General features: G+C 36.7%; 2 protein-coding genes and 1 long non-coding RNA gene across 3 annotated transcripts; 2 read left to right on the top strand and 1 right to left on the bottom strand.

Annotated features, from left to right (window-relative positions):
• Positions 1 to 4,684: 4,684 nt before the first annotated feature.
• LOC112033748 (formate dehydrogenase, mitochondrial) lies at positions 4,685 to 8,824 on the top strand. The gene is made up of 6 exons (XM_024066525.2): positions 4,685 to 4,987; positions 6,578 to 6,749; positions 6,940 to 7,480; positions 7,975 to 8,099; positions 8,319 to 8,431; positions 8,521 to 8,824. Exons 1-6 carry the CDS (start codon positions 4,934 to 4,936, stop codon positions 8,632 to 8,634), a joined length of 1,119 nt encoding a protein of 372 aa, XP_023922293.1. The 5' UTR covers positions 4,685 to 4,933; the 3' UTR covers positions 8,635 to 8,824.
• A 267-nt stretch (positions 8,825 to 9,091) lies between these two features.
• LOC112033749 (photosystem I assembly factor PSA3, chloroplastic) lies at positions 9,092 to 11,826 on the bottom strand. The gene is made up of 3 exons (XM_024066526.2): positions 11,367 to 11,826; positions 10,556 to 10,720; positions 9,092 to 9,707 (listed from the first exon to the last, which is right to left on the bottom strand). The coding sequence occupies exons 1-3, from the start codon at positions 11,751 to 11,753 to the stop codon at positions 9,387 to 9,389; spliced, it is 873 nt and encodes a 290-aa protein (XP_023922294.1). The 5' UTR covers positions 11,754 to 11,826; the 3' UTR covers positions 9,092 to 9,386.
• A 473-nt stretch (positions 11,827 to 12,299) lies between these two features.
• LOC136070620 (uncharacterized) lies at positions 12,300 to 19,425 on the top strand. Its single transcript, XR_010631844.1, has 3 exons — positions 12,300 to 12,566; positions 13,642 to 13,761; positions 19,101 to 19,425. It is a non-coding gene; the product is annotated as an uncharacterized LOC136070620 (long non-coding RNA).
• The last annotated feature ends 2,915 nt before the right edge of the window (positions 19,426 to 22,340 follow it).

Raw genomic sequence — 22,340 nt, 5'->3', positions numbered from 1 at the left:
AGGACGGATTTTCGTTCCCCGAGGGGCCCTCCGACCAGGAAACTGTCACATTAGCCGTCCCCTCCTCTTCCCAACCGTTTGCCGAGGCTGCCGAGGGAGCTCCTGAGGGGGAAGGGGACGCGTTTGAAGTTTTCACTCATCTTGATCAGTCCGAGGATCCTCCCGGGGACTTGGGTGATCCCAATTTGAGTGAAGCAGACCTCCTTGTTTCAGAAACCCCTTCTCGGCGTCAATGGGTTACAAGAGGAAACCCACCACCAAGTTGTTGGACCTGCTTGAGGGCCAGCCGGGGGAGCCCAACAGAAAACTCCTACTCCTCCTTCGAAGGCTAAGTCGACTTCCGCTCGGCAAAAGCTTCCTCCTTCTCCTTCTCAGACGCGCTCGCCCTCTGGGTCCGTGCCTGCTGGTCCTAAGAAGAAGAAGGATAAGGGTAAAAGGATCGTGGGGGATAGGACGGTGTCCTCACAGGAGGAGGATACTGCTCTGCGGCCATCCAAGCAGCTTAAGATAGGCGGAAGGAGCCGCGATAGGCAGGTTGCCGACACCACCTCGTCGGGCTGACGCCTGGCTCCCAGCCCGATGCTCCGCGGGGAGCCATTGAGGGATAACGCCTCTCTTAGGGATTTCAACGAGGGCGAGGGTACGCGCGTGGCAGACGCATTGGAGAGGAGCTTGCTGCTCCCAGCGGACATGGCTGAGCTTGACTCATTGACGAGCGAGCAGGTCTTCCTCAGCCTTAAGCGATATGTGGGGATGGTAAGGGCTATAACCTCAATTCTTTTCCCACTCTTTTTCTTTTATGGGGCTCATCGCACACTGGTCATTTTGACAGGCCGTCCAAGCTATCTTTGCGTTGGAGGGGGCGGCAAACGACCAGAAGGAGGTCCTTAAAAAGGAGCGCGACTGGCGATATCAGGCCACCAATACTCTGAAAAATTCTGAAGCTGACCTCCTCAGGCTCGACAGGCTCTGAAGGAGGTGACCAGTGAGCGGGATAATGCGCTGTCTGGTCTTAAGGCGCCCAGACCCAGGCCACGGAGCAGACGCGCGCTACGCGAGGCGGAGGAGCAATTGCGATCGCGAGGGATCTGATTACTGGCCTGCGGGCTGACGTGGCAAAGGCGAGGGGATCAGAGGGCAGCGGAGTGGGCCAGGGACCAGGCCTGCGGGCCAAGGACGAGGCTGATCATGGCAAGGAGATGGCCGAGCGTGCCAAGGAGGAGGCCGAGGCCGCCTACGCTGAGGGGTGGCTGCAGTAGAGGCCGACTACAAGGCTCAAGTCCGAGAGTGTGTAGGCGATATTGCTCTCAGGTCTAGGCTGAGGCCCTCAACAAGCTAGGGTGGAGCTGCGTCCGACCTGTGGAAGGCGGAGACCGTGTATTATCCCCCGCTATCCGTGAGGCCGCCCTTGAGGATTGTTTTTTTTTTTTTTTTTTTTTTTTTTTTTTTTTTTTTTTTTTTTTTTTTTTTTTTTTTTTTTTTTTTTTTTTTTTTTTTTTTTTTTTTTTTTTTTTTATGATGATATGTTCAAATTATTTCTTTATTAAATTGTGTATAATTTAAGTTTTTAAATATATTCACATCAGTTCATATATAATAGAAAAATATGTAGAATTTATCTAGTTCATTTTGTATTTAGTTGTTTAGTATTTATTTACGTATCTCGATGATGAAAGAAGAGAATGGACAATGGTTATTGTAGTGAAGAAAAAAAGTAATTAAAAAAATAAGAAAAAATAACATTTTAAAGAAATATAATGTAAATAGATAATCAATTTTGAAAAGTGACTATATAAAATAAGAAAAAAGATAAAATTTTATATTAAAATATTAAATATTGGCAAAGAGATCCCATAGCCAGCAAGGTGGCCCCATGTGGATCATTTGGTGTTGTTGAAAGCAAGCTGCTGTTAAAACTTACACGTTACAACTCACGAGTCATAATTAGGGAAAACTATTATTTGGATCAAATATTGTTGAGATGATGTCTTTTACGTAAATATATGTGTAAATTTTATAATCAATACAAATAATAAAAAATAAAAATTATCAGATGATATTATATTTACATAAATAATATTTAATATTTTATTAATTAAGAGGTCAAGATATATAATGTCAGCCATCCTCGTAGACGTAAGAATTTCTCCACAATCAGGGCAACAAAGGGAGAAAGCCAATTAGATCAGATTGTCTTATGTGGCAGAGACGTGGACCACGTGGTTACTAGTTGGAGTCGACTTAGGTGTTATCTGGTGGAGGTTGGTCTGATAGTTATAAAAAAGAGTCAAAAACTGTACCATTGGGCCTTTCATGGTGTTGAAGCGCCGGGCAACTCAAGCATGAGAAAGTTTGAACTTTTAGACTGCTGCTCATTTTGATGAGGGATGGGGTCTTTTGTAATTCAAATCCATATTTTTTTTTTTTTTTTGAAAGCAATTCAAGCCCATACTTGTGTGCATGGTATTAATACTTGATGTGGTAAAATCTTGTGCTATTTTTATTTGGTGATAATTAGATAGTTTGAAATGGGGGATTTGAACCTTAGAAAACCTAGTTGGAAACAACAATATTTTTTTGTGTTTTTATTTTTGAAAAAAAAATAGCAATAGATATCAGTTAAACTACAAAATTTTTAGTAAAATGAAATCATGTATATATCACATTATTAAATCTATTAATACTTAATTGAAGATATTAACAAAATATCTATTTTGTTATAGATATAAGTCCATAGATTAACGATTCAAATAGAAAATGTAAGAACTACATTGTTTATGGTGTTACCATTAAAATGTTTGGGTCCCATAGGTACATTTTTAGGAATTGGAAGGGACCCTCTCCCAATCCTTCCAGTTTTCTATCTTCTCTACTTAACAAAAAAAATTTTAGGATCGTAACTAATTTCACAACTATTATATGCACTACAACAACTATTATATGCACTACAATCACAACTAATTGTGAATGGTGAAAAAAAAAGTTGTGAACACGTATATTTGAAAGTGACAAACAACCAATTACAATTGCCATATAAAATAATTGTGAAAATAAGTGTAGAATTAACGCTTTGTTTGTTTTGACGGAAAACCTTCTATAAAAATATTTTTCAGTGTTTTATAGTGTTTGGTAGTATAAAAAAAATTAAGTGAAAGTAGGAAAACTATTTTTGGTCAACAGAAAAAATATGACTTATTTTTAGAGATTGTTTTTCATTAAATTTTTTTTTGTAAAACAACTCTATCTCAGACAACTCTATCTCATAGCAAGCTAAATAAGGGAAGTTAGAAGATTATTTTTCAATTCATTTAAGGTAATTACTAAACATAGAAAAATGAGATAGTTTTACAGAAAATACTTTTTAAAAAATGACTCATTTTCTAGAAAATATTTTCACCTAAACATACAGAGAGGTAAAAGGAGGAGAGGAGGATAGTTCAGTCATTGATTGCAACTATTTCTCTCTCCTCTATTTTCTCTTTAAATTGGAGAGAGAGAATTTTGGTGGGTTAGGAGAGAAAACGCATAGGCTTCACCAATTTTTCATCCTCCCATTCTCTCCAACTAAACATCCATAAAATTAGTTTTCTTTCATGTTTTCTGTCATTTATTTGTATCCTCCTTGTTTCTCCTCCAACTAAATGTACCCTAAGTGGGCTAATGTAGTACTATATATTTGAATTTAATTAGAAAGTTACGCTCCATTTGTTTCGACGTTATCGTTTTTGAAATATAAGTTATTTTTCAAAAAAATTCTTTGGCAAATTATCCCATTTTCTTATATTTAATAACAACTTAAAAAAATGAGTTAGAATACTATTTTTAACTTATTTTATTTAACTTTTGTTGTAAGATAGAGTTATTTTTCGAAATTGTTTTAAAGAAATACAAACTCTAAAAAATAAATCATACTTTTAATAGAATTTTTCACTGGTCATAGATAGTTTTCTATTGACTAATTTTTTTGATATTATCTCCACGTAAGGTTACTGAAACAAACAAAGTTGATCACTGACCGAGTGCCAGAGCTCGGGAGGCCCCTTGAGTTTTGAAAAACTCTCTTAATAATAGTACTAAAATGAAATAAAGATAAATAAAAAATAAGAAGAACTTAATCACCGTGGCCCCTCTAATATTTTTGACAAAAAATATATACAACAATTCCAATCCTAAAAACTAAAGTAACCATGGGTCTAGGACTAGAATAGAGTACTGTAGTCTGTAGCTGTAGGTTCTAAGCATGTTTGAGTAGTTTAGTACTTAAATTAAATTTATTATAATTTGGTAATAGTAATTTGTTAGTTGTTTGTTTAATTGATAAGTATTATTGGTTTGGACAACTAAATTAAATTATCATTATAAACTTGTTTATTCTATCAGTTTGAGGTATTGAGGTTATAAAATTTAACATTCAGATTTCACATTTCGTAATAAGTTATAGGAAAAAGATGTACAATCGATGCTAAAATGACCTCTTGTGTTGTTTGCACCAATTTAATTTAGCATCAATTATAAGTGATTTTAGTGCTATGAAATGAAAGAGCGTAAAAACAACATTTTTTAAAGTAAAAGTTAATTTATGAAGCTACACTGATTTTAACATTTTATAAAGTAAATAATAATAAAGATAAGAGAAGCTACACGTGGCCACAATGCATAAGATAGCACAGCATCGATCCGCGAAGTAATGCATAAGATACTAAAGCCATTTTCGACTTCTCGACACTGCCAACCAAGAAAAACAATTTGGTCTTTGTTTCTATGATTGGACATTCGGAATTTTGTATCTATAAGTAGTGGAGTTTGGGGTCCTTTGTTTTGCACAGATCACAGAAGAAACTCAACTCAAAAGCTTGGTTTTTCTTCATCTTAATCTTTCACCCAAAACAGCATATATAGCACGCTGAGAGTGATCAGAGAGAGAGAGATAGCAATGGCTGGTGCTGCTACTTCTGCAATCAAATCAGTTCTCACTAGGCATCTTCATGTAAGATTTTATATATCCTTTCATCTTTCAGATCAATTGATTTTGTCATATTTTGTGGTTATAATTATGCGAACATAAATCAATCTTCTTTGATCAATCTTAGCCTCTTGAGTCTTATCTATCAAATGGTTTTTTTTTTTTTTTTTCCTAAAATGTTTGGATTCATCGATTTGGCTCATCATTGATGTGTGGAATCTTTTCTGACAATTGGACGGTCAGGATCTGGTCTGAGGGGGATATGGATTAGTTTAAAGCGTGACGATCTTTTTGTGGGTGCGTTTGGCACGTCACTCAATATTAGTATTATTGACTTTTTCTATATAAAAAAAAAAAAGGGTGCGACTTGTGCCAAGTGGAAACTTCTAGTAAATAGAAGTCAGGTCCAAAAAAATATACAGTATGAACTAGTCGATGGGACTTTTTTTTTTCTTTTTTTTGGAGTTTAAAGTAAATTTTTTTTATTTGAATTTATCTACTTTTAGTGAAACGTGAATGAATTTTTAAGGAACTAAAAATTTGAAATTTGAAAGTGTTAGTTTTTAGAAAAAAATTATATTAAACATGTGTCAGATATATTTAAATAGAGGGAATAATCTATTTAATTTTATTAAATTACAATTTTAATCTTATTTTTTATTTTTTAAAAAATAGGGTTAAAAATACTAAGTCAACAACCTGCAATTTCAATGGACAAAAAAAGTAATTTTAGTAATAAATTTATATTAGAAATTATAACAATTTGTAATTATAAGATTTGATGTGAAAATATTCCGAAATGGGTTTTTTATTGACTTGTCACGTCAAAAAAAAAAAAGAATTTTTTATATCACATTATTTAATTATTTAAAAATAATAATTTGAAATCATTTTTTGTCTTCTTTTTTTTTTTTTTTACTATTTATTCTTATTCACAAAGAGAAACATAAGAGACAAATAATTTGCATAATCTTTTCTATATAAACTTCATATTTTATATATCTACTATTCACATCACTGTTATTAACAGTTTAACACCAATGGTAACATGCAGCTTGAGTAGTTGTGAATTTTTTTTTTCTTTTCTAAACTAATTGATTCATAAAAAAGTTTCAAATCTTTACTTGAAATAAAACCAAATAGAGAGGATTGTCCTCAGTCTCACCACCTAGGCTGTATTTTGGGTCAACCAAAGCATTTAATGAAACCATAATCGAACTTTTTTTTTTATATATATTTTTTTAAAGTTTTGAGATAACACTTGGCCCAAAGGTTGTCACTTTTCATTAATCTATCAAGGATAACTGGATAAGCTTCTCTAAAAGTTGAATTCCCGTTACTAAGGCTAGAAAGGAAGATGGTGAATCATTTTAATATATATATATATATATATATTTTCAAATTGGTTTACAACAGTGTTTTGTTTGTGCTGTTAGCTTCACAATCTGATTTTCACATTAGTTTTGTTATCATTAATCTGAGTGGCTATGAAAGCTAAGCTTGATTTTGAACAAATTTTTTGGTCTTGCACAGTGAATTCTTTGTAAGAAAGTTAAGTTATTATATATTTTTTACTAATTGTGAGGTCATGTTCCTTTCTCTCAATATGGACAGGCTTCTCCTGGAAGCAAAAAGATTGTGGGGGTGTTTTACAAGGCCAACGAATATGCTGCCTTGAATCCCAATTTTGTGGGTTGTGTGGAGGGAGCCTTAGGCATACGTGATTGGCTTGAATCACAAGGTCACCAGTACATTGTCACTGATGACAAAGAAGGACCAAACTCTGGTCAGTATATTGTCATATCCTACATCTCTTATATGAAACTAACCAACTGGAAATTTGAGTTTGTGGTTAAAATTATAGTTAAGAACTAGTATTGTTGAAATGTTAATATCGTTTGGTTTTGTTTTGAGAATTTTCCAATATATATTTTTTGGTTGTTGTAAATTTACACGAACCCTTATGCATGTTTCAGAACTTGAGAAACATATTCCCGATCTTCATGTCCTTATAACTACCCCCTTCCATCCGGCCTATGTTACGGCTGAAAGGATCAAGAAGGCCAAGAATTTGCAATTGCTGCTCACAGCTGGAATTGGCTCTGATCATATTGATTTGCCTGCTGCTGCTGCTGCTGGATTAACAGTCGCAGAGGTCACGGGAAGCAATGTAGTTTCAGTTGCAGAAGATGAGCTCATGAGAATCCTCATTCTTGTCCGGAACTTCTTACCTGGATACCATCAAGCTATTAGTGGAGAATGGAATGTTGCAGCTATTGCTCACAGGGCTTATGATCTTGAGGGAAAGACAGTTGGAACTGTTGGTGCTGGGCGAATTGGCAAACTTTTACTTCAACGTTTAAAACCTTTTAATTGTAATCTCCTTTATCATGATCGTCTCAAGATGGACCCTGAATTAGAGAATCAGATCGGTGCAAAGTTTGAGGAGGATCTTGATGCAATGCTTCCCAAATGTGACATAATTGTTATCAACACACCTCTCACTGAGAAGACAAGGTAATAATTTTGTGCATGTTTAATCTTTCAGGTATCATCACTATTTGAATTTTAGTATTTTTGGCTCCTTTAGATTTTTAGCTTTGCAGCTTCTCTTTTTTTCTTTCAGTGATGGATCAATCTAACACTATCCTAAACTCTTCTGATCCTTATTGAATTGTCCTAAAAAGATGATAGACAAATCCTAAAGAGAACCTCCTTATAGGGGGGGCATCATAAGTAATAATCAGGACTTATTGGTTTATGTTTGGAATTTCTGTAAATCGATTAATAAGCATTAACTTTCAAGGCAACTTATTCTTTATCACTTGTAATATGCGTTACTTGATAAATCCATGACCTTACAAGGCTCTCAGTTTTGTTAAATATCATACTGTGATACAATTTGAATATGTTCGTTGTTGAATCAGATTTCATCTCACTTATAAACTATCATTATGTTGGGTTATGCAATGCAATTCAAACTAATGAGAATTTTGATTTATATGATTCAGAGGTTTATTTGACAAAGATAGGATTGCGAAGTGTAAGAAGGGAGTCCTGATTGTTAACAATGCTCGAGGAGCTATCATGGACACACAAGCAGTTGCTGATGCTTGTTCTAGTGGACATGTTGCAGGTAACTCAAAAACTAGCCAAAGATAAACGAATCTCTAATGGATGTAGAAAGCTATTTGTTATAATTTAAAATATAGCATTATTATACTCTTTGCAACATAACATAAGTTATATGTTTTTCTCTTTTGAGTGTTCCTTTTTATTGATACCTGATAATATGGGTTTCTGACATCTTATACAAAAAGGGCTAACGGATTTGTTTTGTTTTCTAATTCTACAGGTTACAGTGGTGATGTTTGGTTCCCACAACCTGCCCCAAAGGACCACCCATGGCGTTACATGCCTAACCATGCTATGACCCCTCATATTTCTGGTACCACCATTGATGCACAGGTATGTTCTGTCCTTTTTTCCCCTATATTTCATTTTTTATTTGTTCAATTTCCTGTAAACAACACCAATTCTAAATGGAATTTGTGTAGTTACGATATGCTGCTGGAACTAAGGATATGCTCGAGAGGTACTTCAAGGGTGAAGAATTTCCTCCACAAAACTACATTGTCAAGGAGGGTAAACTAGCAAGCCAGTACCAGTAAAAGCTTGTGCTTCTTGTGTGATGATCTGAGTTTGTTTTCTTCTGTCAGCAAGGTCCTGAAATAAATTACTTGCCTTCTAAGGTTTCTAAGTTTTCTGTTAAATCTGTAATGAGAACTAATGATGGTTATAATTCCATCGACTTTTACATTATCTTAGCATGCAATGGTGAATTTCTTGTGCTTTTGAATATGATGTTGGATAATAACTCGCGATTGTAAAATAAGACAAATGGCATCCTGTCACACCCAGACTCACTCCCTTTTTAGATCTTTAAACAATAGAAATGACATTTGTTCTGCTTGCTAGCACAGCTGCGACAGTGCCTATGGTGTGCGCTCACCTGTATTTAATAACCATTAACTAGAGCTACTAGAGTACAAAATCAGTAAAAGAAAATTTGTGACGAACTTCTTTCTAGTGCTAGTTTTATAATAGGTTGCAACCATGCCACTAGTATAACTAAATGAAGACAATACATTTCTTTGGAATTTGAAAAGTGCCTGTAAGCTTCTAATGCCTCAAAAATGCAGGTAAATGGTATGTTATCGAATAAAGAACATAAATCCACAACATAAAATTTAGAACCATAGGGACACTGGAAGTTTGAACTTAGGAAGTATTTGTGACCACTTTCAGTGCGACTTACTGCTACCAGAAAAAATGATAAAACTCCTGCAACTTTGCTCTCAATATTTGATCAAGCAATTACTTACTATGGTCACAATAGCATCAAGGGAATGCAGCACTTTGATTAAGAGTCCCTGTTTTGTTTAAGGAATTCAAGGTCCTTCATTTGCAGTTGTACAGCTTCTTTTGGTAAGGGTTTTGGCTCCAAAACATAGTTCTCATCACCACCTTCAGCTACTCTCTTCGCCTTCGCTTCAACAATCCTCTGAATCTCTGATTGCCCAACTGATGCAAAAACAGAACTGAGCATGATTTTTAATAGTCTCTTATCTTCTTCTTCAATAGGGTCCTTCCCAAAGCAACATACATAAATTGCTTCAAGAGCCTTCTCAGCTCGAATCTCCATAGGGATCGTTGGAGCCGCTACCTTTAACTTTGCCCGTCTCTACAGTTTGAAAGGCATATCTAATAAGAATGTATTTAAGATAGCTAAAAAATTTCAAGCCTCACCAGTTCAAGGACTCAATATATGGATGAAAGTGGACAGCACACACAAAAAGATATACAAGCACATCTCTTGAATTGTTGCTACTATTGATGAGCTAATAACCTCCAAGATTTAATTGCTCATTCATTGCTAAGGATAATGAGAAACCATAAACATTTGAAGCCCATATAATACAAAGATTTCAAATCCTATGTGATATCCAAAGTAGAGAGCATTTGTGATAGAACAAGAAGGAAGCTAGAATTCCAAAAAAAAATTCTATTCTTTTACTCCTATCCTATGACAAAATCATTTCAAATTTTGTTACGACCATGTGCCTTAAGACCTGGAATAACAACCCTACAATAAGAATAAAATGGCAAACTGCATTTTCTAAAACCTTTTCCCAACCTACTAGTCTTCCAAATATCAAATAAACTTAATGTGGATCTTTTTCTAGATTATGGGTATGAATATAAAAACTTTTAGTTATTTCATGTTAAATAGTCCTGATTAATGGGTTATAATGTAACTTACCAACAATAATTTACAATGCCTTGTTTGAAATAATTTGAGCTTGCAATAGGATTCCAATACAGGTTTTCTTAACAATAAGAAAAAATTGCGGAGTTACCCCCACCCAAACTACATTTAATGTTCCCCTAGTAAGGAACATGTTCATTCTTTCAAATGCAACTCAAGTTTTGAATTAAATGGCCTGCAATATGGATTCTCAAAAATTTTACACACAAAAGAAAAGAGAAAGTAAAAATGTAAATTGGTCAAATTAAATGAGATCAACCAACCTCCTTTGCCTCATTCATCATAGAAAGGAAAGTCTCCTCTTCAAATTCAATATCATCTGAAATCCGCAGCCTAACAACCCCCTCCAAAATCTCCTCAGATTTGAGAAACCCAGCACCAACAGCTGCTAGCCAACAACACAGTAGAACATGCGAAGGATCCCCTGCCTACCCGGAAAGAAATCTCAGCTCAAAGACTCAATTCCAATACTAAACTTATCTGAGAGCATTAAAACACACTCATACACACCAAAGAACCATTATTGTATCAACAAAAATACTAAAGTTACTCCAAATTTTACTATAAAATACTTACAAATGACTTTGTTATAAATGTGATTAGTGCGTGATTAATGCCTCGTCAATAACATAAATAAATTGTTTAATTACTGTTTTTTTAAGGTAGTATTTAAATGTTGACAATCAATTTTTAATGTAATTTGTAATGTTTATGTAATAAAATTTACAGGAGTAAAACTTAGACACACTTCCTTAAGTGCACCATATTAAGTTTCCCACAACATAGATGGATTGAATTAAATTATACTATGTAGTTTTTGGGTCAATAAAACCATGTATTTAGATTTAATTGAAAAACTTAATGAATTGAACCTAAGAAACTATTACTAAGTTTTGCTGAATTTATACTCATTCTATCTAAATGACCAGTCAGTAAGCAATATCTAAAAGCAATCCATGATAATAGGCATTACCCACCAACGTTTTTGTCTCAGCAAAACAATAACTCTCTCTCTCTCTCGCTCTATATATATATACACACAAGACCAGGACTTTAGCAAAGATTATTCGTTACCGGGCCTCGTCGATCTTGGAAGTCATAGAAAGCTTTAGAATCAGCAACGCTACAATTCTTGCCCACCCGCCTTCTAAACTCTGCAAAATCAATAAGGTCACCACCAACCCCACCTTCATCGCTTAGAATTCTCGCTAGTAACCCAAACACAGGGAGAGAACCAATAACTTTGCTGGCAAAACTGGATATAGAGTTTGGATTCTCCATGTAAGCTCTAACACACACTACCCCATTACAGTTGTTTGGCAGTTTGGACCAACTGGGTCTTCTTGGGTTGCCATAAATTTGGTTGAAGAATTGAAGTAAAGGTGAAACTGGTTTGCAACAGGTTACCGTGTTGGTGAAGTGGGTTGTGAGGTTAGAAAAAGTGGATGTCACAACCACCATGGTTGTGAAAAAGAGAGGAAGGAAGTTATAAATGTTAGTTGATTATATTGGCCTCACGTTTGGATATATACTCCAAATCCAATTCCAATGCATGTGTTATCTGGAATGAAGGGAAATGATTTTATAGTGTTGGGGTATTATAAGAACGGTGTACCTGTGGCCTATTTCCATTTTGGGCTTGGGGCCTTGGCCACTCGAAAGTTAAGAAATCACCCAAAAAAATAATAATAATTGACCTCTTATATCTTTCTTTTCTTCTATTTTTTTTTTTAAAATTTAAAATTACTATATTTTTCAATCACAAAATTACCTAAGTGTGTGTTACCCATAAATAAATTATTTCTTAATCCATGAAAAATTAGTTCATCATTAAACCAAACTTCTTCAATGAATAATGTAAATTTTCAGAATCTATCATAAAAATATTCATATTTTTTTATTACTTTATACATTTCTTGAAAACATTTACATGTGAAAGAATTAAAGCAATAGAGAAACTTCGTTTAAGGCTTTTTCTATTTATTTTTCATTGACATTAGCTTGAGTTTTTGAATTTGATTGATTTGTAGAGAAGTTGGGCTCGGTTGAATTAACAGGAAACAACCCTCCTACGGTGCTTTTTGGTTGTAAAGAAAGAAAGAAAGAAAAAAATTAATGCAAAATCTTATGATTCAAAATCTCTTGATAGGTAATCAATAGTGAGTTTGGCATTATGGAAGGTTTTATGGCTGTGCATATTGACGTTACTCTCTGTCATGCAGAGCTACATTCGGCGACATTGTTTCTTGCATTAGTTGTACTAGAGATGCTGAGGTATTAAATATTTTGCATTAAATGTTTTGCTGGTTTGATTTGCGTAAATTAGAAATTGAGTATACATGTGGAGTTCATGATTAAGGTAGTTTGAAATGATTAACAACTTGTTTTCCCTTGTTTTCCTCCTTTATTGGTGTAGGAAATATTGGGGGAATTTGTCTATCAAAAAATGAACACTAAAAAAGTATTGAAATCATATATTTGTGTGTAAGAATTGGCTAATTATGAAGATATCAAACTTGTTATCAAGTAAGAATTAAGAATTGAGCTCATATGGCCAATTTTGGACTTAGCTAAATAATGATAATAAAATTGGATAAGATATAAGTTTTTGAGATTTTTGTGATGGTTTATATTGTAACCCAATTTAGGTAATGAGTTAAAAAAATATTTGTGGCCCAATCTTATGATGAGATGGAGAAATATTTATGGAGGCCCAAAATATTTTATGTGTGATATTTGAGTATTTTTTTGGTAAATGAATATATATGATTGGATAGGATTGAGATTTGAGGCAAGTGACAAATATGAAAAAAAAAAAAAATTTACCTCAACATAGGTTAAAGTTGTGATATCAAAGTTCTAGCGTTAGAAAAACTCTTCCCCCAAATAGGACACACTGGTTGGGATTTGGAGTTAAAAAGTAACTTCTGATTTCAATCCTTAAAAAACAAAATTAAAAAATTAAAAAAAGGTAAAGAATTTAAAAATTATTGTGAAAGGAGTGAGCGTAAACACATACTCTCGAGTCTAATCACTCACGAAAGCACAAACACAATTTGACTGTACGGTATACTACAGTCTTCTTCAGCCTTTACTCCTCTAATTCCAGTCCACTACCAAACTTATTACTTATTTTAATCATCACGGTGTTAACCCTTCACTTTCACACTTGTGTTTTCTATATTTCTCTGATATTACTATTGAAAAGAGGTTTTGCAGTTAGCGAGTTGGCAAGCAAAGTGAGGATAGATTACTGTAAGTTTAATTGAGTTTATGATGATTTTGTTGGTCTGTCTTTCTCATGGTTTGGTTCGTTTTGTTTTCTTTGTTACTACTGTCTATTACCCAGTCGTGGAGATTAGATCATATCATGGGTTCCAAATTGCCTAACAATGGGGAAAAGCTCCGGCTTACGAGTATGCAATTAGAGGACGATACAGAGCGGAGAGACCTTCAATTTTCCCAAAAGGTCCCTTTCTTTTTTTTTTTTTGTTAATAAAATATAAAATCGTTTGTTTCTAATTAGAGTTTAGTCTCTCTTGTCTGTGTCTCTGCATAGTGCGTAGTGCGTAGTCATAGACAACAAGTGAATATTCCTGTACTGCCCTGCCCTTGTTGGTCCCCAAGTTTTTGAAATGTTCCAAATTTGACTTAAAATTACAAACATTTGAAGCCCATATAATACAAAGATTTCAAATCCTATGTGATATCCAAAGTAGAGAGCATTTGTGATAGAACAAGAAGGAAGCTAGAATACCAAAAAAAAAAAAATTCTATTCTTTTACTCCTATCCTATGACAAAATCATTTCAAATTTTGTTACCACCATGTGCCTTAAGACCTAGAATAACAACCCTACAATAAGAATAAAATGGCAAACTGCATTTTCTAAAACCTTTTCCCAACCTACTAGTCTTCCAAATATCAAAGAAACTTAATGTGGATCTTTTTCTAGATTATGGGTATGAATATAAAAATTTTTAGTTATTTCATGTTAAATAGTCCTAATGAATGGGTTATAATGTAACTTACCAACAATAATTTACAATGCCTTGTTTGAAATAATTTGAGCTTGCAATAGGATTCTAATACAGGTTTTCTTAACAATAAGAAAAAATTCCAGAGTTACCCCCACCCAAACTACATTTAATGTTCCCCTAGTAAGGACCTTGTCGGAACTGTCCTTCTCAGGCTCCACCGCCTCGGGAGGAGGGTTTGCCTTGGAGCTGGTAGATGAGGAGGCGCAGATGGCTGGGGGGTAGTACACGTTTTCTACCATCCTAAGAGAAAAAGAGGCCTCAACCCCAGCCTAGTTGAGGGCCTCATCCCACACTTGGGAGTAGTAGTGCCTACACACCCCCGCAACCTCAACCCTTAAGGTTTCCTCGATCTCTGCCATTCCTATGTCATAGTCATCTTTCTCAGCTTGATCTCGGGCCTTCTCAGTCTCCTTCAACTTCTTCTTGAAGGTAGCAAATTGTTCTTTGGAGGCGGCCAACTGTTCCTCAACCTAATGGAAGAGTATCCTTTGACCCTCGACCTGCCTCTCCACCACATCCAAAGCAGCCTCAGCGCTCTTCTTGGCGTGATCAACCTCTGCTAGCTTAGCAGTGAGGTTTTGAGACTTCTTTTCTACTATCTCAAAGGCCTTTACGGCGGCAATGTGCCTACCCTCCTCATCCTTGGCTAGTCTGTGAGTGCTGATAACTATCTCCTCAACTCTGTGGGCAGCCTAGACAGCCTATATATATATATATATATATATAAACAAACAAACAACCATAAACAACGACGAGAAGATATGTGAGTTAACAAAGTCAGAAGGTGAGTATAGGTGCAAGAAAAATTAATGCTATGAAAATAAAGTAATGGAAGCTATTAATAGGCTTACCTGGGCCAAGTCTCTCTTCAAACTGAGGAACACTTCATGTTTCCTCATAGTACTCAGATCAGACATATCTGTAGGTAACAGCAAGGCCTACTCCAATGCGTCAGCAACATACCCCACCTTCTCTTGCTGGGAATTCCTGATGGATGCATCAGAGAGAAGGGGGGCTCCATCCAGAACAAGGGGAGGTGCCCAAGCAGGAACCCCAACCTGGGTTTTAGCTCTTTTATCTGCCAGGTTTTAGGTTGTCCTGGCTTGTTTGGCCCCCTTTTGGAGCTTGGCATCCTTGGGAAGAGGACCCTTGCCTCCCTCCCCCAAATCTTAGCTTCTTTGATCCCTCTTCCTTTTGTGATTGGCAGGATCAACTTGGAGAGGCTGAGTGGGAGGAGGAGGTGGGAGTTTGACTTGGGCATTCTTATCGAGCGCCTTGGTCCTCGAGGTAGACTTCATCATGTCCAAGAGACCGGTCCTCGGCTTTCGTTGTATTCCCATGATGTTTGGAATGGGGAAGGCCTTTCGTATTTAGCTTTCTTCAACTAGAGATTGTGGTTGGTTGAACACCTCGAAGTTGTCCTCAGAGTCGGACACTTCAACTATTTCTCCTTCTTCTTCTTCTTCCTCTTCCTTGACAATAAGACGGAAAGAAGAGGCCTCTACCTTGGGTATGCTTTCTGGTATGGGGCTAGTGGTAAGGACTCCCTCTAGTATTAGGTTGGAAATAAGGAAACCCGGTGCGGCTACACTTATCTGATGAAGACGTGGCTCCTGTGCCTTGATAACGCACTTCGGCGCTTGGAATGTCTTGGAAATCAGAATGTAATCCAAAATCAAGTAGGCAGCTTTTAGTTGTCCGTCTGTGTGGACAAATACCTTGGCCTTCAAGATTTTGTCCAAGCTTTGCTGGTTCAACAGACTGAAGTTGGGAACGACAACTCTCTTATCTGCAAAACCATCAAGAGAAACAAAAAACATCATTAGCAAAGGACAATTCAAATAAAAGGAATTTTTAGGTACAAACACAAACAAAGGAAAAAGAAAAGGAAGCAACTTAGAAATTGTAAATCTAGACCTAGAGCCCCACCTGGTTTCCCCTCTCTTGTTGGACAAGGTAGGCCATCGTGCCACTTCCCTGATACAATAAAGAAATCCTTGTATAGGCCTTTATTGGAATCAGGGAGGCATTAGATAAGCCTGACCTCGGGGTACCTAGATTTTAGGTAATACCCCCGCTCCTTTAAGTGATGAAGGTTGTAAACCCAATTGACGTCGTGGTGTGTGAGGTTTAAGCCCATTCTCTCGTTAAGGGCATCTACACTACCGTAGATTTTGAACATGTTGGGTGCGCACTAGGTGGGAGATAACCTATGAGCCCTAAAGTAGTCCCTGGTAACGGTGCCCATGGGAATTCTCATCCCACCCTCTACGAAGGCAATCATTAGGATCACCACTTCTCCCTTTTACCTTTTTTCGTGCCACTCTCCCTTCTTACAATATCTAGTAAACACTCCAGGTGGAATCCTATACAAGGCTTTAAAGCTCTCCATTCCCTCCTCGGAGTCTACCAAACTTTTGAATCTACCTATTTCTAGAAATGTGTGGAGGAACTAAGAAGATTGAAAGAAGAAAGTGGGGCCAAGGAGGAAAAGACAAAGAAAAGAAGAGTGTATAGAAAAATAAAGAGTAAAGATTTAGGAAGACTTACAGAAAAAATAAAAGTATCCTCGGACAAGCTTTGGTATTTGTAGGGGCACGAGTGAGTTAGGAAAGTTTGCAAGTTCAAAGTATGTGCGCTAAAACGAAATGAATGCTAAAGTGAGATAAGTGATTGATTTAAGTGGTATTTATATCAAGGAGGGGGCTAGAAGCGGGAAAATTCCCGCTCGGTTCCCAGCAAAATCCTAAGCTGTTGAATTCACATCACGCCGTAGAACGTGGGGGACAGGGAGTCGTAAAAATTTAATGAAGACGCGTCTCGAAAGCCGAAGCACCAAGAGTATGCATTGGGCAATTAAAAAGGCATCTTCACAGGCAGAGGTAGGATGCAATGAACACAGAGCAACTACAGTGATATCGAGATCCTCCTTCCTTCCTGAAGAGCTAGAAAGAAGAATCTCGAGGGACTATTGTAGGGATATTGGGCCCAAGAGCTCATTATCTATGTATATATTGGGCCTAAGGCCCAAGCCGAGAACTAGAGATCGTCCGAGGAGGAGTAAACATTGTTAAAGAAGTCCATGTTAGTAAATGAAGAAGTTAGTTTTGGTCATTATAGCCCAGGAGGGTGAACCGAGGATGAATGTCTCCTCGACTAACCAAAGCCGAGGTCCAAATAGGTAGTCTACCATCTAAGGGAACATTCCAGGGAGTTCTGTTGGTATAAATAAGCATTGCAGAAACATAGAACAAGGGAGAGTCCTAAAATATCTCAGGAGAAAGTTGCAACTACCGTATTAAATGCTCTACAGCTAACTTTCTGGCCGCATTAATGTGGATGTGATACCTGAACAATGGCTTTTAGTCTTACAACTACTACATAAAGACTTTAAAAAGGTACTGATGGGACAAATATCAACACCAACCACCTGGCCTGCACGTGGAGGGTAAAGATGAAAGGAGAAGAAAGTATAAAAAAAGAAGGAAGCAATGAGAGAGGGGGGTCGAGAAATTAAGAGAAAAATATTGTAGTAATCAAGAATTGCATTTGTAACCAAACTTGAGAGAATTATATAAGAACGAATCTCTTCAGATTATGCTGAGGATGATTTTCTTGAGTGTAAACTTGTCTATCTTCATTCTTTTGTCATCAAGATCCACCTTATTTGTTGTTTGATTGACTAAAGCCTAGTTTTTCCAACTCACTCCCTATAAATTCATCGTTTTGGGCTTCTTGGGCCTGAGTCCATCTATCTTTTGGGCTAGGGACTCAAATTTGGTCATTACAATAATAATAATAATGCATTAATTTTTTTTTTTGGTTGCATAAGTACTTTATTGCTCAACCTGAAAGAGGGGAAAAACAAAAGAATTAGGTGAACTTCCATCTCTATCTAAAGCCCGCAAAATCGAAGAAGACAAATTTGAGATGGGAACCGGCCTAGTCCAGCTTACAAGAGTTGCCCATTGGGCCAAAAGATGAGTAGGGAGACTATAAAATGTACCCTTTTGGTTTTTTGGGGAAAAACATATCTTCTAGTGGTTTAGCAAGAAAACAAAACCCTCAAGAAAGGTCTATGCACGGTTCGGTCGGTGCGGTTTTTGGGCAAATTTGCCACTGCACAGTGGGGATCGATTACCTCTCCACCACCTCTGTTCATCATCACTAGAGATCGGTTCTCCGACGCCTATCGGTGCGAGTTTTGAGCACTGGTGCGGCTCGGTTTAGTCGATCATGCTAAGACATACCCACAGATCAAAACCCATGTAACCACAGTGACAAATCAAAACCCATATACTCACTGATCGAAACCCACACTACAACCATAGATCAAAAACCCAATGCCAGAGAAATCAAAAGTTGAAAACCATAAAGGAAGAAAGGAAGCTGAACAGGGCATTAAAAGTCTGATAAGTAGTTTAGTTATTGTCGACTACCTGCAAAACTAAAAGAAACATGGATGTTGAAGTTCATGTGGTAAATATTGAAAATTATATTGAATTGGAAATTATTATCATGACATAATGGAGTTCATTATACTTATTTAGATTAACCTCTTGATACTCATCTGTGGCATCAAATAGCTTTGCATAATTTGCTGGAATAAAATTGATTTGGTGTGTCAATTATTCTAGGTTTCCTATATATATTTTCATGATTCTTTTTTATTTTGGTAACTGGTGTCCATCTTGCATCATTTTAAGGCTTAAACCTCATGTTTCAATTATCTTCAAATTTTGATTAGTGTATACTTGTTCTAATTGCAGACGAGATGCTCAATAGACTTTGAGCAAGGTAGAGAGATTGAGCCTAATGACCATGTCCATGACCATCTGAAGGAGGTTCATCTTGCTGGATTTTATGGCACCTTGAGTCAAATTAAATTTGCCATATATTTGCTCAAAAATGCTCCTGCTCTTAAACGATTGGTAATCGATCCAAAAGAGAAATGTGGCCTTGTAGATTCCTATCAGCAGTTGCCTAAGAGGGAACGTAAAAATATATCATTGAATGAAGGAGAACGAGAGCGGGTTTGTGAACAAATGCAAGAGTTCTCCAAAGATGTACTGCTTATCATTTAATGTTTTTGAATTTGATCAAACTTTTTATTTATTTATATAATTATTTATCCTTTTTTTAGCCAAAGAATATCATGAAAATTTGTCTCTTCTTAACAAAATGCCCAAAATGACATCTTTTATTATTATTATTATTATTATTTTTTAAAATGTAGGCAGAGTGTTTTAAAAAAATGCATCTTAAAAACAGTCAGATAAAATTTTAGAAAAACCAAATAAATCTACTAAAAAGTTCCATTCAATGTAGCTTTTGGGAAAATGATGCTTTCCTTTTGAAATGGAGGGGATATTGTTGGTTTATGGGCTTAACACTAGCCCAAGCCCATGCCCCGGATCCTTGATATGAGTATAACAAATTCGGACACCCATGAGAGCTAGCTACCTCTTTTTTTTTTTTTTCCTTATTTCAACTTATTTAGGTTACATTTGGTAACTCTATTGCCTTTGGATTTTGAAGTCTATTAGAATTAACACAACACATATTGTTAGGAAATGGTCTTTTGGTATTATGCAAAAATACTTAATAAAAATTAATTATACTAATGAATTAGTGTTTGATTATGTAACTGGGAAAAAAATTGATTTCCATTAAATAATACTTTATAATTTAAATATTATATACCTTTAGTAAATTTGTAAATAACAACCCTAGCCACACACAAAAAACAAAGATAGAGTAGATATATAGAGGAGGTAGTCCTGTGTTATCTTACCCATAGGGAGAGTCATCCCCCTTTCAATGAAAGCTATCATGGGGATGATGACTTCTCCTTCCTCCCTGTGTGTCAATACCTGTTCCGAGGAGCAATATCGCAGGGCTACTCCCTGTGGTATGTGGTATTTGTCCTTAAAAGCCTCTATTTGGCAGGAGTATATCCTAGATGCTTAAATCTACCCATTTGGATTAGGCAAGGAGGAACGACTAAAGTTAGTAGATGAAAGAATAAGAAATGGAAGGCCGAGAAGACCGGCCGAGGAGAAAAAGAAAAATTTAAAGAAATAGAAACTTACGAGAACTAAGATGTGTAATAGTCCCTAAAAACTTCAGAAAAGTTTTCAAAGGCTTCTCAGGGAAAAGGTACGGGGAGTTTAGTAGCTTAGAAAGCTTTGCGAGTTTGAACACTTGGGATTTCTGGAGAGCTTGAGAGTTCGTGAAATGAAGGGAAAATAATTTCCCTCAGGGCTTTATATAGGGGGTGGAAGTAAGTGGGAGTTATCCTGCTCAAAATTTCAAAGGAAAGATCAACTGTTGGATTAGCGCCCCACCATTGGATGCGAGGGACATAACGTCGCCTAGAGCAATTAATGACACCTTGTGGGCTCTAAAGCATCAGTAGCAATTATGAAGCGCATAAAATGGTGCTCCTGCACGTGTAAAAACAGGGGTTTGATGTTCTTAACCCTTAACAGATCAAAACCCCGTTTTTCCTCCTCGAATGCGAGGGAAAAACCGGAATTTTGAGGGGCTATTGTAGGGATAAGGGACCAAATTCATGAACTAGGCCTTGGGCTTGGCCAAGGATCTTGTCTATCCGAGGAGGATAAACAGCAGTGAAGGTGTCAAACTCAGAATCTCATAAGTAAAATACAAAAGGAAGGGCTGAGAAAGTTGGTCCGAGGAGGAATTTCTCCTCGGATAAGCAAGGCATGGATCAAACGTATACCTTGCCATTCAAGGTGACTTTTCGGGATGATCTACTGATAGAGACATGCGATATGATTGTGCAAAAGGGATGAGAGCTCAAAGGAATCTAAGAAAAAGCTGCTATCACCTCATTGAATGTACATCAACTACTTTTATGGCCGCATGTATGTGGAGAAGACCCCTAAACAGTTCTGCCTTTGCTACCACAACTCACAGAGAGCCAAAGGGGGCATCTGATGGGACATGCACTCAAGTGAGGGCTCAGGTGATCAACAAGTGTAGAATCAAGATGGTTTGAAAGGAGCTATATAATGTAAGAGACCCTCCATTAGGAAGGGGCTGGAAAATGAAAAAGAAACACTGTAGCAACCTAAAACTAGACTTGTAATAAAGCTTTAAGCCTGTAAGTTTAATTGAGTTTATGATGATTTTGTTGGTCTATCTTTCTCATGGTTTGTTTTGTTTTCTTTGGTACTGTCTGTTACCCAGTCGTGGAGATCAGATCATATCATGGGTTCCAAATCGCCTAACAATGGGGAAAAGCTCCGGCTTACGAGTATGCAATTAGAGGACGATACGGAGCGTGGAGACTTTGAATTTTCCCAAAAGGTCCCTTTCTTTTTGTTATGTTAATAAAATATAAAATCGTTTGTTTCTAATTAGGGTTTAGTCTCTGTCTGTCTCTGCGTAGGGCGTAGTCCATAGACAACAAGAAGTGAATATTCCTGTCTTGCACTTCCCTTGTTGGTCCCCAAGTTTTTGGAATGTTCCAAATTCGACTTAAGTATCCATAATCTGGGTCAGAGCATTTGCAGCAGTGGTGGTATAAAGCAATAATGCTAAATTTTAGCTCCACTTTCATTAAAATGATGCTCCAGCAGTGGAGCTAAAGCAATAATATTTAGATGATTTGCTACAGTGCACATCTAAAAATAGATGTGCACTGTAGCATGGAGCTAAAACTAAAAAATGTTTTTTTATTCCACTGATCCACTTGCTTCCCATTTTTTATTAATTTATCAAAACCGGTCACACTCTCTTGTTCTATCTCTCAACTCCCACTATTCTCCCACTGTATTCTCACTCTCTCTCGTTCATCTCTCAACGTCAAGCCTCCAAGCCTTTCAAGCTCACCCACAGACGCTCCAAGCCTCTCAAGCTCACCCACAGACGCTCCGGTACAGTCACTGCCATCCTCAACTCCGGTTCCGTCACCGCCGTCCTCAACTCCGGTGCGGTCGCGGTCATCGTCAACTCCGGTACGGAACCTGCTTCTTTTTTTT

Source organism: Quercus suber, unplaced genomic scaffold (genome assembly GCF_002906115.3).
Source record: "Quercus suber isolate HL8 unplaced genomic scaffold, Cork oak 2.0 scaffold_247, whole genome shotgun sequence".
Classification (NCBI taxonomy): domain Eukaryota; kingdom Viridiplantae; phylum Streptophyta; class Magnoliopsida; order Fagales; family Fagaceae; genus Quercus; species Quercus suber.
This window is presented reverse-complemented; position numbering and strand designations above follow the sequence as displayed.

Bases quoted from the DNA above. Each gene is read 5' to 3' on its own strand.
- LOC112033748 (XM_024066525.2), top strand. From the start codon at position 4,934: ATGGCTGGTGCTGCTACTTCTGCAATCAAATCAGTTCTCACTAGGCAT. The intron at 6,750-6,939 runs GTCAGTATATTG...TGCATGTTTCAG, and splicing joins CAAAGAAGGACCAAACTCTG to AACTTGAGAAACATATTCCC. The intron at 8,432-8,520 runs GTATGTTCTGTC...GAATTTGTGTAG, and splicing joins GTACCACCATTGATGCACAG to TTACGATATGCTGCTGGAAC.
- LOC112033749 (XM_024066526.2), bottom strand. From the start codon at position 11,753: ATGGTGGTTGTGACATCCACTTTTTCTAACCTCACAACCCACTTCACC. The intron at 10,721-11,366 runs GTAACGAATAAT...CTTTCCGGGTAG, and splicing joins TCCAAGATCGACGAGGCCCG to GCAGGGGATCCTTCGCATGT. The intron at 9,708-10,555 runs GTTGGTTGATCT...TTCAAACTGTAG, and splicing joins TGATGAATGAGGCAAAGGAG to AGACGGGCAAAGTTAAAGGT.